Below are 11,912 nucleotides of genomic sequence, written 5' to 3'. Positions count from 1 at the left end.
ATGTGGGAATACATGTGACAAATGAGTTTCCCCTGGCCTCATAGTTGCAAGTTAAGGCTGTTAAGCATTTTTGTCACGTCTGTTAAAAATTTAAGGTGTCAAAATGCATTTTTCTGGTACTGTTCAGGGGGTCTTGCCAAATGTGGGGACGGCCCGCACCCGGCCCGCAGGCCTTAGTTTGGGACCACTGGTCTAAAGCATTGACCTGCACGACGTTCACTGACTTCATCATTATTAGATTTACAAACATAGAAACAGTGTAGTTTATTCACCATTTAATTGAATCTATATCTAATTAGCAACAGTGAGTGGGTTGTGTTTAAATGCTCATAACAGAATTATTTACACATACACACAAACAAGCACATTTGATTACAAAAACGTAATGTTGTTTCCTACATGTTTGTTACGTTTACTTATAAATGAAGTCCATGCACAGCTCCTGAACAAAAGCATCGGAAAAAAATTTGAGTTGAGATATGTAATCCTCCATTTTTATAACAAGGCAGGGCGAGCAGAAAAACGAATGGCTGCACTTCACTTGCTGACTATAGATTGTAGCTTACTGTCACTTATTGCCAAGGAGTCCCAAAAAGAAGCCCTACGATCACCAGCGCCCCCTACCATGAGGCCTGAGAACTGCGTACTTCATTAAGTGCCTCTTCCCAGCCGTTTTAGGATCGCTCAACTCAAGAAAAGATGTTACGCAGTTGTTGACAAAAAATACTACATAATATGCATTAGCTAAACTATGAATATTTTGTTCATATAGCAAACGTGTTTGAACATTTAAATAGCGACATATAGAGAGATAGCATTATGGTCTCACTATATAGCATGCCAGCACAGCTAGCCGAGTCATTGCACAATCCATGGTGAGGCTCGGCTGGCTGGTGACTCACCGCAGGTCTCCTCTCCTTATTTCAGCGATAAATGTGAAAATTAAGCGATTTTGAGTAAAAATAATGTAAATTTGGTGATGTTGAAAGGAAAATAACTTTATATCTTTTGTAATACACATCACTGGATAAATATAACCATTTATTTCTTCCATTTTCCATTTTTTTTCTTTCATGGTGGCAGGTGAGGCCACACGTTACTGGTCTACAGGCATCTTCTTCCACTTAACCGGAGTCGGGTCGTGGGGGCAGCAGCTTCAACAGAGAACCCCAAATTTTCCACATCAACCAGCTTTGACTGAAGGATCCCCAGGCGTTCCCAGGCCAGTGTTCAGATATAAACCCTCCACCTAGTCCTGGGTCTGCCCTGAGGTCCCCCTCCCAGCTGGACATGCCAGGAACACCTCCCTAAGGAGGTGCCCTGAGGCATCCGCACCAGATGTCCAAAAAATCTCAGGTGACTCCTTTCCACGCAAAGGGGCAGCGACTTTACTGAGTACCTTGCAAATAGCAGTGTTTGTCACACTATCTCTAAGGAAGAAACCAGCTACTTGCCTGAGAAAACCCATTTCAGCCGCTTGCATCCGCTGGTCTACAGGCATTCAGGTCCAGATTAGGACTCTTTTTTGGACCAAACGCGGAACAGCCGCCTGGACCACTTCTTCTTGTTCTTCTTTGGGATCTGGGCCTTCAGTTCCTCTATCTGAGCCACCAGGACCCTCTCTTTCTCCTCCCACTCCTGCTGTTTCTGCTGTAAAGTCAAGCATTTCTCCTCTTTCTGCAGTAGAATCTGGCAGAGAGCAAATATCTGCTCCCTCCACTTGATCTCGTTGTCCAATGAGCTCTCTGTCTCCTCCAGCTCATCCTCAACGGAGGCTTCGTCAGTCTCCTCAGGCCACATGAGACTTTCTGCTGTATCTTCTGCTGTCTTGCTTTCAAATATATTACGTCCAGTGCTGTAATTATTATAAGAGTGATCTTTGATGGCTTTAAAAATACTTAAAAGAAAAAGTTCTATCAAAGACATGGTCACATGGAAAAGTTACGTCAAAGACATGTCACATGACCACAATTACAGTGGATATAAAAAGTCTACGCACCCCTGTTCAAATGCTAGGTTGTCGAAATGTAAAAAAACTAAATCAAGACAAATGATTTCACAACTTTTTCCACCTTTAATGTGACATTTAAGCTGTAGAAGGCAATTTAAAAACAAACTGAACTATTTAAGAAAAAACATATAAAATAAAAAACTTCAAATAACCTGGTTGCGTAAATACGCACACCCTCCAACTAATACTTCGTTGCAGCAACTTTGGCTTTTATTACAGAACTCAGTCTTTTTGGGTAGGAGTCTATCAATGTGGCACATCTTGAGGTAGCAATATTTGCCCACTCTTCTTTGCAAAACTGCTCCAAATCTTTCAGATTGCGAGGGCATCTCCTTTGCACAGCCCTTTTCAGATCGCCCCAGAGATGTTCGATGGGATTCAGGTCTGGACTCCGGCTGGGCTATTCCAAAACTTAAATCTTATTCCGGTGAAGCCATTCTTTTGTGGATTTGGATGTCTGCTTTGGATCATTGTGCTGAAACATGAAATTCCTCTTCATCTGCAGCTTTCTAACAAAGACCCGTGGGTTTTGTACCAACACTGACTGGTATTTGGAGCTGTTCATAATTCCCTCCACTCTGACTAATGTCCCAGTTCCAGCAGAAGAAAAACAGCCCCAAAGCATGATGCTTCAATCTAGATATGGTGTTATTTTGGTGATGTGCTGTGTTGTTTTTGCGCCAAACATACCTTTTGGAATTATGTCCAAAAAGTTCAACCTTGGTTTCGTCAGGCCATAACACATTTTCCCAAAAGTGTTTGGGAGACTGCAGATGTCTTCTTACAAAATCCAGCCGGGATCGGATGTTTTTCTTTGTTAGATAAGGCTTTTTGTCTTGCCACCCTACCCCATAGCCCAGACATATGAAGAGTACGGGAGATTGTTGTCACATGCACTATACAGCCAGCACTTGCCAGATATTTCTGGAACCCTTCGAAATATCATCCTGTCTTCTGCGTCCTCTCCAACAACACCTGCCCTCATGTCTTCCTCGCTACACCCCCATATATCTTCTCTTTGGTCTTCCTCTTGCCTGGTAGCTCCATCCTCCTCTGTGTCCTTATATTTCCCTATGGGAATTATTAAAAGGTTTTTCACTTATCACTGTTCCAGTAATTCCCCAGCAGGAGGAAATAAAGAGCTGATATTTATTTCAAAATGAGTAATGCAACTTTAAACCATCACATACTGAAAGACTGACACACTTTTTCAAGACTCCTGCCGTTTGTAAGTATTGAGATGTGATGGGCACAACACAGGTTTGGGATCAGTGGGTGACGCCTCTCCCAAACCATTACAACCCTGGGCCTAAAGCAAGAGAATTTCCCCTCTGGGGATCAATAAAGTTTGAATTATTATTATTGTTAAGAGGGTGAACAACTGCTGCCTTTATTTTGTTCTCTGTTCATAATTTGTACATTGTTTTTTTTTTACACTTTGTGCTTTGTAAAAATGGTTAATAAAGGGACTACTGTATATACACGCACACACAGTGTACAATCTACACTATATATATATATAAACACTATATTGTACACACATATACAGTATACGTATGTTCAATAAGGCGGCAGTGGCTCCGTGGTAGAGCGCGTCCTCCAATGTTCCAAGATCGGCAGTTCCATTTCCGCCCAAAAACACCCGGAGTGTGAGCTGACAGTGGGAGGTGTCAGCTCGTCTCCAGAGCACTGCCATGGTGCTCTTGAGCAAGGTGCCGTCCCCCTCACAAGCTGCTCATTTGGGCGCTACACAAAGGAGCTGCCCGCCACTCTACCTCTCTTTGCATGCTTACGGGCCCCCTTGTGTGTGACTGTGTGTATTACAGGGGCCTGTACACACTAACATGCATGCGTGTGACTGACTGAAAAACTAGTGTGCATTCTTAATTTCCCTTCGGGGATTGTAACAGTTGATAAAATTAAAAAAATAGAGTGAAAAGATCATTTCCCCAAGGGGATTATTAAAGTGTATTTCTTCATTCAAATAAAGCACCATATAAACGATGTTCTTGCCAGCAAAAACCCTTCACACTAACAGACCAGATGACCATTTCCAAAGAAAGGATTAGAGGCATTTCATGGAAAACAGCTAAAAAGTTGGAACTACAGTACTTGTTATGCCCATTTACAAGAATGCATTTTATCTACATTAAGACACAACATGTGATTAAAAGCTCATATCTTTTATTTAAAAATGCATTACTAAAGTATGCCAATACATTAACTGAACTGCTGGCATGTTCAGATGAAGTTCCACTGAATTTCACTCAGCTCACACATTAGGACCATGTCACAATCAAAATAACAAAAGCTTAAATTCCATTGGATCGGACTGAAATGAGAGACCAGTTAACAAGTTGTCAATGCTTTTTATGAGGGACAAGGAACAAATCAAATACCAGCACAAAATGAGGTTTGGAATTTAAGACAGCTTTTGTTTCACAAACTGCAGAACAATTTTGGTCCCATTTGCTCATGTGAATCAGACCTGCCAGAACAGGATTCACTCTAAACTTCCTTACAAGATGGTCTGAGGTTTGTTGCTAACAGATGAAGAAAACTTTTTTCAGGATTAGGGCAGTCACACAGCAATCCCATTGTTGGATATTCCCAGCACCCAAATATGTCTTCAGCGTCTCCCAACCTGGATTCAGACGAAAACCTGGGCTGTCCATGTCCAAGGTCCCTATACATGTGAATTAAAGTGTTGGCAGTTCAATTAATGTAAAGACAAAAAGAAATCACTGTCAAGACTATCATACCTAGTCAATTCAGTTTTATTTCAGACTTCCCTTTGATTCACAAAACATAGAAAATGCATTCATAACCACTTCAAACACAAACTTTCAAATCGGAACTTGTCAAACATTCACCACATCAATCTCTGGGCTCACTTGCAAACTTCACACTTTCAGTGTTTTCCCCTCATACAGACTTCAGCACAAAGTCACATTTTCACACAGAGAGGGTGGTAACGGAGAAAATAAAAACACAGAACCAGACACAGCATTCACATCAAAACAGATGGCAAGAAGAAACTATGAAGGAATACAAATACTCAGAGCATCTGACATTTCACTGTTTTTAAAGAATTAAAGTTGATAGAAATGATGAGAGAAAGCAGAGACCACAGGGATCTAAGGATGCAATAAGTGTCCTTGTGATGGCCATTAGGGACACACTCGTACTTTCTTCTTCCTTTCACACTCGCACAAAGCCACAAGTTCTTCAACTCTTGCAGTCATTTGTCTCTTTAAATGAAATTCCCACAAACAGTCCTTCTCACTCGTGCTTTCTAACGCTCCCGTTCGCTCACTCTCACTCGGTCCAACATCTATCCCACTCATTGATCTTGAAAAACGACAAGAGCAGACACGGTTTCTAAATCCATTAAAAAAAAAAAGGGGAGAGGAAAAAAAGACAACACCCACCGTCTAACACAGTATATGCAGAGTGAAGCTGTGTTCTTTGATGGCAAAGCATTTACACATGTGAAGAGGGGAATTGATACCAAGATCTGGCGAACATTGCTGCCAATGAGGCGCTTCCTCCTGGGTAATTGGGAAAGACTTGGTGAACTGCAGAAGAGATTTTCATGAGGGGTGTTTCCAAAAGAAGTTAAAGAAAAAAATAAATGCAATTTACTGCATACACATAATTATATAAAGGCCATTTTACAAGTGGCTTGAGGATATTTGTGCATGTTCATAAATACTTATCTAGCATGCACAATGCAACATCTCAAAATCAAAGGAGGGACTGTGGCAGGTTCCACTAACAAACTTTTCACCCATTCAAAGCATGACTATCAGTCATACAGAAGTATAAAGTTTCTTCTTAACAAAATAAAAGGCAGTGTATCTTTAAATAATAATATAAGATATAAGGAGTTCCCCCTGTAGGTATACTTACCAGATTAACCTAACAGCGACAGAAATGGTCAACTAGAAGCTGTCTACATTCCCCAACTAGAAGACTTGGACTCCATAGAGTTGCCAAAGCCAGAGTTGAAGCCGCTGCTGGAGGCGGTGTTAGTGCCTGCAGCCCAGCCCAGGCTAGCTGAGCTGGGGGTGCTGTAACTGGTGCTAGCTGAGCTAAAGGTCTGGTCTCGGGTCGTAGTTGTGGTGCCTGCTGTGGTGGTGAGGCCCTGCTGGTTAGCCAGCATGCCCATCATTCCCCAACTGCTCTGCAATGCTGCCTGAGCGGCGGCTACCATTGCCGGGTTAAGGCCGAGAGCCCCAAAATTAACCCCACCGCTACCACTGCCTAACCCACCACGGCTACTGCCATAGCCCTGACTGAACCCCCCTGCCCCAAAACGCCCCCGATCCATCATTTGCCTACTAATATTGTGTTTGGGCTCAGCATTGGAGATGTGCACACTGACACCCTTGATGATCAAGTCCTCTCCACACAGCGCTTGGGCCACCTGAAGAAGGGAGAAACACTGATCACTACAGTCGTTTTAACACCATCGACTTTTAAACTTGGCCATCTATAAAGAATCCCACCTGGTCATCTGCAAATGTGACAAATGCAAACGCACGGAAGGGTTTAGGGATAAAGACATCAGTGACTTCACCGTACTGCATGAAGTACTGCCTTAGTTCATCAGTTGTCATGTCCTCAGTGCAGCGGCCAACAAAGATTTTACGGCTCCGCATGGGCTCATCAGGACACGCCTGATGGGAGAAAGAGGCAGAGTAAAGAAAAGAGTACATAGTTTTCAAAGTTATGTACTCAAAACAGTATTTTCATAATTGAAATACTTATCACAAATGTTCATTTTGATATTCGTTTCAAAATGAAACTGAACATAACATTGAAGCGTCACACTGAAAGAACTGTCAGGAAAACTTAGGACCACAATTAGTTTTAGTATTAGTTAATAGACTCTTCTTGAAGCAGAGATGATCTGAATTACTACACCAAAGGTTTTTGGTTATACTCTTGAGCACAACATTGACGCTGACGCACCTTTGAGTTGGGAAGTTTGCAGTCACACCAGCGCCCGTCAATCATGTGTCTCTGAGCCACTACTTTGGCTTGTGTCTCGTAGTCAGTGAACCGGACAAACCCAAACCCTTTAGAGTTGCCAGTCTTTGCATCTCTCTTGACCTGCAGTGAACAAAAATGAACTGTAATTCCCACTACCTTTTTTTAACTAAATAAAGAATCCTCTTTAACTCACAGGCTGCCAATGACCTCCATAGACGTCATTTATATTTTTTAATGGGGAGGGCTGGAGGAGCTCGTCAGTGAAATTCAAGTTTCTAACGACGCAACAAAGTTTTTGTATGTCAGCGTGCACGCACAAACGAACACGGTGTCGCTTTGAGCGATGCATCTTGCGATCAGACAGAAACAAAGAAAATGATAGATGTCTGTAACGTCAGAGTGTGTCTGCTGAAGGAGATCAGTTACTAGAAAGCGTTGGCAGCCAATGAGTTTAATGTGGTCAAGTCTTGGGATAAGTTATCATTACCTGCACCATAATGACTTCTCCAAATGTAGTGAAATAGTCTTTCAGATCTTGTTCTGTTGTTTTCCAAGGCAGTCCGAGGACAATGAGGTCTGATGTCTTCTGAAATCCTCTTTTTATTTTCACGGCTGAGGTAGCGTCTATTTCTTCCATCTTTCGTTTGTTGTCTGTGAGGAATAGAAAGATGAGCTGCATCAAGACGAAACAGGTCAACATTATATCCAAATCTGACAGATGTAATTAGTTCAGTCTCTGTAAACAGTCAGTTGTCTCTGAATAGGGATCGAGAAGCCAGGTGCAGCTTTTTATCTTATTTGTATGTTTTGTTTCCTGGTTTCATCCATTAATGACTCAAATACAGGGGAATATAACAAGCTGCTGGCTCAACTTTTCACGGCATCCATTTGTGAGGCAACTATATTATAGTGCAGCACATTGAAAGGTGTTCACAATAATTTCACCATAATTATTTAGAACGAGATTAGAACTCCTTAATGTTAAGGACAGCAAATCCCAGTGAACTGCATTGACACGAAAAGAGAAAAACTTAACTCTCTACACACGGATCAAGTTTACATTCATGTAGATCCACACCTTCCATACCTTTGGGGTAATTGACGACATACACCAGATTTCCCCAGTCGTTCTCCGGTGCATGTAGGATGCCCTCCAGAAGCCGGACTCCCCTCATGCACTGGGATTCAGGGTTCCTGTACCGCAGTCCGCACGCCCCTGGAAACTGAGCCGCTACCGATGATAGCAACACCGTACCGTCGTCTTCTGAGGGGATTTCCATGGGCTCTTCGCTTTCATCCTCAGCTACACGAATGTACAATTCTGACATGGCTCTGAAATGTTGTGGATAAATAAATAAAATCAGCTGATAAAGCCCAGTGTAAATTATAATGCACACGAGTCCTGCAAGTTTATTTTCGTTAGCCGAGTGACGCAACTTCAAAGTAATAGCACTTAAACGCAGAAAAACTGACGGTTCAAACAGAATCTCTCACGTTTAATAGCTTCCAGTCATAAATACCTTAAGTTATGTGTTCTTCTCTGCAGACGGCACGCGTGATCACGTTAGCTACCTAGCTAAGAGGCTAGCAAACTCAAGACAGCTTGAAAAATGAATGACCACCTAGTTTTGTTATTACTGACACCAGATATACCGTTCGTTCTCTTATATCCGATCATGTGGCCAAAAAACAAAAAGCAACAGACAACATCGACACGGTATCTTTCCCGGTTAAAGTTTAGTACGAAATTGTCAGAAAAAAGTGAATATTTGAAAAGGTATACGGCTAACCTCTCCAACCTCAAACTAGCTAACAAAATGGCTGCGCATCTTGAAGAGATGACATCATCTAGTTGGGAGAGACCAATGTTCAGTTTTGTAGGGATGTAGAAAGTTCTAATTAAAATAGTTTTATTGTTAGTTTGACTGTAAAATCACAAATTATCGTTTAAATTGTCAGAGTTTATTTATAAAGCTAAGTAGCGAAATTAATTGGTCATGTAATTGTATTTGACATGAAAAAACAAAAATCCACAACTCTGGTTTCACCCTTTGAAATCAAACGACAATGATTGATGAAAAAGCCCAAACTAAAGGTTCGCACCACGAAAACTACCAAGTAGCCAGAAAGATACAACAAGAACTTGTGCGTTTTTGTTGTCTATGATTACTTTCATCTTTTGTATTTTTGATAATTAGATTACCATTATGTACGGCCAACACTACGGAGTTATCAGATATTAGTTACAATAACGATAACAATAAATAGATGTACATTCAAACTTATCCAACAAGTCTAGAATATTTATTTTATTGATATTTGAATGGTTCCCACCATAAAAAACATGGGTAATAGTATGGTTTGAAAAGCTGAGGCATTGTTGAAATAAATTTTTCACTAATGAGCTGGAAGATGACACAAAATAGACATAGTCGCAATGGGAAGATAAAAAAAAACTGCTTTATAAAAAAGAAAAACTGATTTTAATTTTAATGTAACCATCCATCCATCCATCCATCATCTAATTTTTTAATTTTAATTTTTTTAATTTCAATTTTATATACTGGTTTGATCCCCGAAGGGAAATTAAGAATGCACACTCTAGCTACTGATTCAAACGCATGCATACATATATGTATTTGTGAGTACAGGCCCCTGTATCTACCTATCATCCATCCGTACATCCATCCATCCATTTTCTTGGAGATGAGATGACCATAATCATCTCGTCCACAGCCGCTTCTTCCGCTCTTGGGGTCTGAAGGATTATTAGTTTCATTGTCCAGGTCTTTACAAGGGAATAGCATTTAAACCTTTGATCATTTTCTCGCCCTTAGGTTTGTTCTTCAGGTTTGTTGCTCAAGTTTATTGCTCAGGTTTATTATGTGACATACACAAAAGTGTTGTCACATTTTTGTTATATACTTTTCTTGTACTTTGAATAGCCTTTATGTGAACTGAGAATGAATAGGGATCTACTGTATATTCTAGGAATACACCTATTCCACATTCCGCCACCAGGTGGCCACTACGTTTCCAGAGACAGGTTAGACATTAGATAGGTGCCTACGAGACGTTCTTCTTCAGATAATCAAGGAAGAGAGAACAACGAACACTGAACTGACTCTGTCTCGTTTTTTCCCTGTTTATTCATAAGTCTACCTGGAAGAGCAGTTTAAAATATAATCTTTTTACTAGCCACACCCCTGGGGCGTGTAACAGATTCTTGGGGGCTTGTCCGGGATTAGTTCCTCCCACCGACCTGGAGCTGATCCCAAAATCCATATCGGTGACCCAGAGACCTGATGAAGGCAACGTGTTGATGAACCTGCAACACAGAGAGCTGGTGATGTGGTGTGCTGAACGTGGAGCCAAAGAGAGCTGTGATTCGCTGCGAGTAGAGACTGTGTGAGAGACTTGGACTGAGCGACGAGTGGTGAGGAAAGGACTTTCATCATGGCAGACAGTGGGAGGAGAGACCTGGTCTGGGAGATCAGGAAAAACCTGCTTGTGTTGTCACCTGATAAACTGTTCCAAATTGCCAAGGAGGTCGGCCCAGTTCAAGGTGAAGATCCGTCAACGCTTGACCGTGAAGACACAGAAGGGTGCTTCAATTACATCCAAGGGTTTATGTACAGTAAGCACTTGCTAGAATCTGAAGATACGGGTATGGTTGAATTACTTGCTTTGAATGATGCCATTGTTAAGATCCTGCAGTCTCGCAGTAATGTTACTTTACCTGTTGATTCAAGTGTAAATGAAGAGACACAGTCCACAGATGTAGCCACTCAGTCTAGTGTTAGCCCATTCAGACACCGTTAATGTGCCTGCCACTAGTTCAGCTAATGTGACCTCTGATAATGTAGCACGTTCTCAGCCACTCAGTATCTCAGGTACTGCTACCACAGCTAGCACAGACAGTGTTATACCAGATGGTGTTGAGAAAATGCTTGAAAGTTACAGTATGAGGATTTGGGTAAGAAACTACATTAGTTCATGACCAGTCCTACAACCCAGCCTACCTCACGAACCACAACCGTACAGCCTGCTTTACAGAACAATAACACAACACACATGGATGTGGCTATTTCACATTCCACACAGCACCCCACATCTGAACACTGTACACCCCAAAGCAATAACATACACAATTTGAACATATCCACCTCACACCCTACTACACACACCACACCTGGACACACACCTGTAGACCCTCCTCCACAGAACCATGACACACCACACCGTGCCCATCAGTCAGACACAACTCACTCATTCCACACACATGAGAAGATGGTGTCCCCGAAAGACCTGCCCTACCTTCACCGCCGTGAATTTAAAGTACAAGGGGGCCAGATTGGTGATCATTCATCTGACATCAGCTACAACAGCATCTGTCGGCAGATGGAGGAAGGATTAAAGGGCAACTTCGGTGATGTTGAAGTTGTGAGAGGCGTGCTGCGGATCATTAAGCCTGGCAATTTCAAGGACATGCTCATGAATAAGGAAGATATGACTGTAGCAGAGCTCAAGGGGTTTCTTCAGTCTCACTTGGGAGAAAAGAGCAGCACAGAACTCTTCCAAGAACTGATGTGTGCAAAGCAGAATGAGCACGAAACTCCCCAACAGTTTCTGTATTGTGTAATCGGCCTGAAGCAGAGAATACTGTTCACATCGAGACAGGCTGAAACTGAGATTAAGTGCAGCCCAGAGACAGTTCAGGGAGTTTTCCTGCACACTGTATACCAGGGAATAGGCCACAAGCACAACGACATTTGAAGAGAGCTAAAGCCCTTACTCTCTGACAGCACGGTGACAGATGAGACCATCTTGAGACATGTCATGAAAATAACAAGCGGTGAGAGTGAACGACAGCACAGATTGGGCTCAACCCCCCGTCAGAAGC

The 11,912-nt window shown here is 42.0% G+C and overlaps 1 protein-coding gene across 6 annotated transcripts; it reads right to left on the bottom strand.

Annotated features, from left to right (window-relative positions):
- Positions 1-4,178: 4,178 nt before the first annotated feature.
- tardbpa (TAR DNA binding protein a) lies at positions 4,179-8,809 on the bottom strand. 6 transcript variants are annotated; one of them, XR_011038742.1, is made up of 8 exons: positions 8,530-8,809; positions 8,097-8,341; positions 7,497-7,660; positions 6,989-7,129; positions 6,523-6,693; positions 5,924-6,440; positions 5,443-5,562; positions 4,179-4,697 (listed from the first exon to the last, which is right to left on the bottom strand). XR_011038742.1 is itself a non-coding variant. In XM_068339771.1 (7 exons), exons 2-6 carry the CDS (start codon positions 8,335-8,337, stop codon positions 5,967-5,969), a joined length of 1,191 nt encoding a protein of 396 aa, XP_068195872.1. In that variant the 5' UTR covers positions 8,338-8,341; positions 8,530-8,809; the 3' UTR covers positions 4,773-5,589; positions 5,924-5,966. The 6 variants fall into 6 exon arrangements, 3 of the variants coding, with proteins under 3 accessions (XP_068195872.1, XP_068195873.1, XP_068195871.1); XR_011038748.1 differs by having other exon boundaries at positions 5,443-5,589; positions 6,356-6,440; XR_011038764.1 differs by having other exon boundaries at positions 6,356-6,440.
- Between the last annotated feature and the right edge of the window lie 3,103 nt (positions 8,810-11,912).

This window comes from Antennarius striatus, chromosome 2 (assembly GCF_040054535.1).
Source record: "Antennarius striatus isolate MH-2024 chromosome 2, ASM4005453v1, whole genome shotgun sequence".
Lineage (NCBI taxonomy): Eukaryota > Metazoa > Chordata > Actinopteri > Lophiiformes > Antennariidae > Antennarius > Antennarius striatus.
The sequence above is the reverse complement of the archived record's forward strand: the minus strand, read 5'-3'. Positions and strand labels throughout refer to the sequence as shown.

Excerpts from the sequence above, each read along its gene's own strand:
- tardbpa (XM_068339770.1), bottom strand. The coding sequence starts at position 8,337 with ATGTCAGAATTGTACATTCGTGTAGCTGAGGATGAAAGCGAAGAGCCC. Across the intron at positions 7,130-7,496 it reads GAGAAGTCATTATGGTGCAG|GTCAAGAGAGATGCAAAGAC; the intron begins GTAATGATAACT and ends TGTTCACTGCAG. Across the intron at positions 6,694-6,988 it reads GCAAACTTCCCAACTCAAAG|GCGTGTCCTGATGAGCCCAT; the intron begins GTGCGTCAGCGT and ends TTCTCCCATCAG.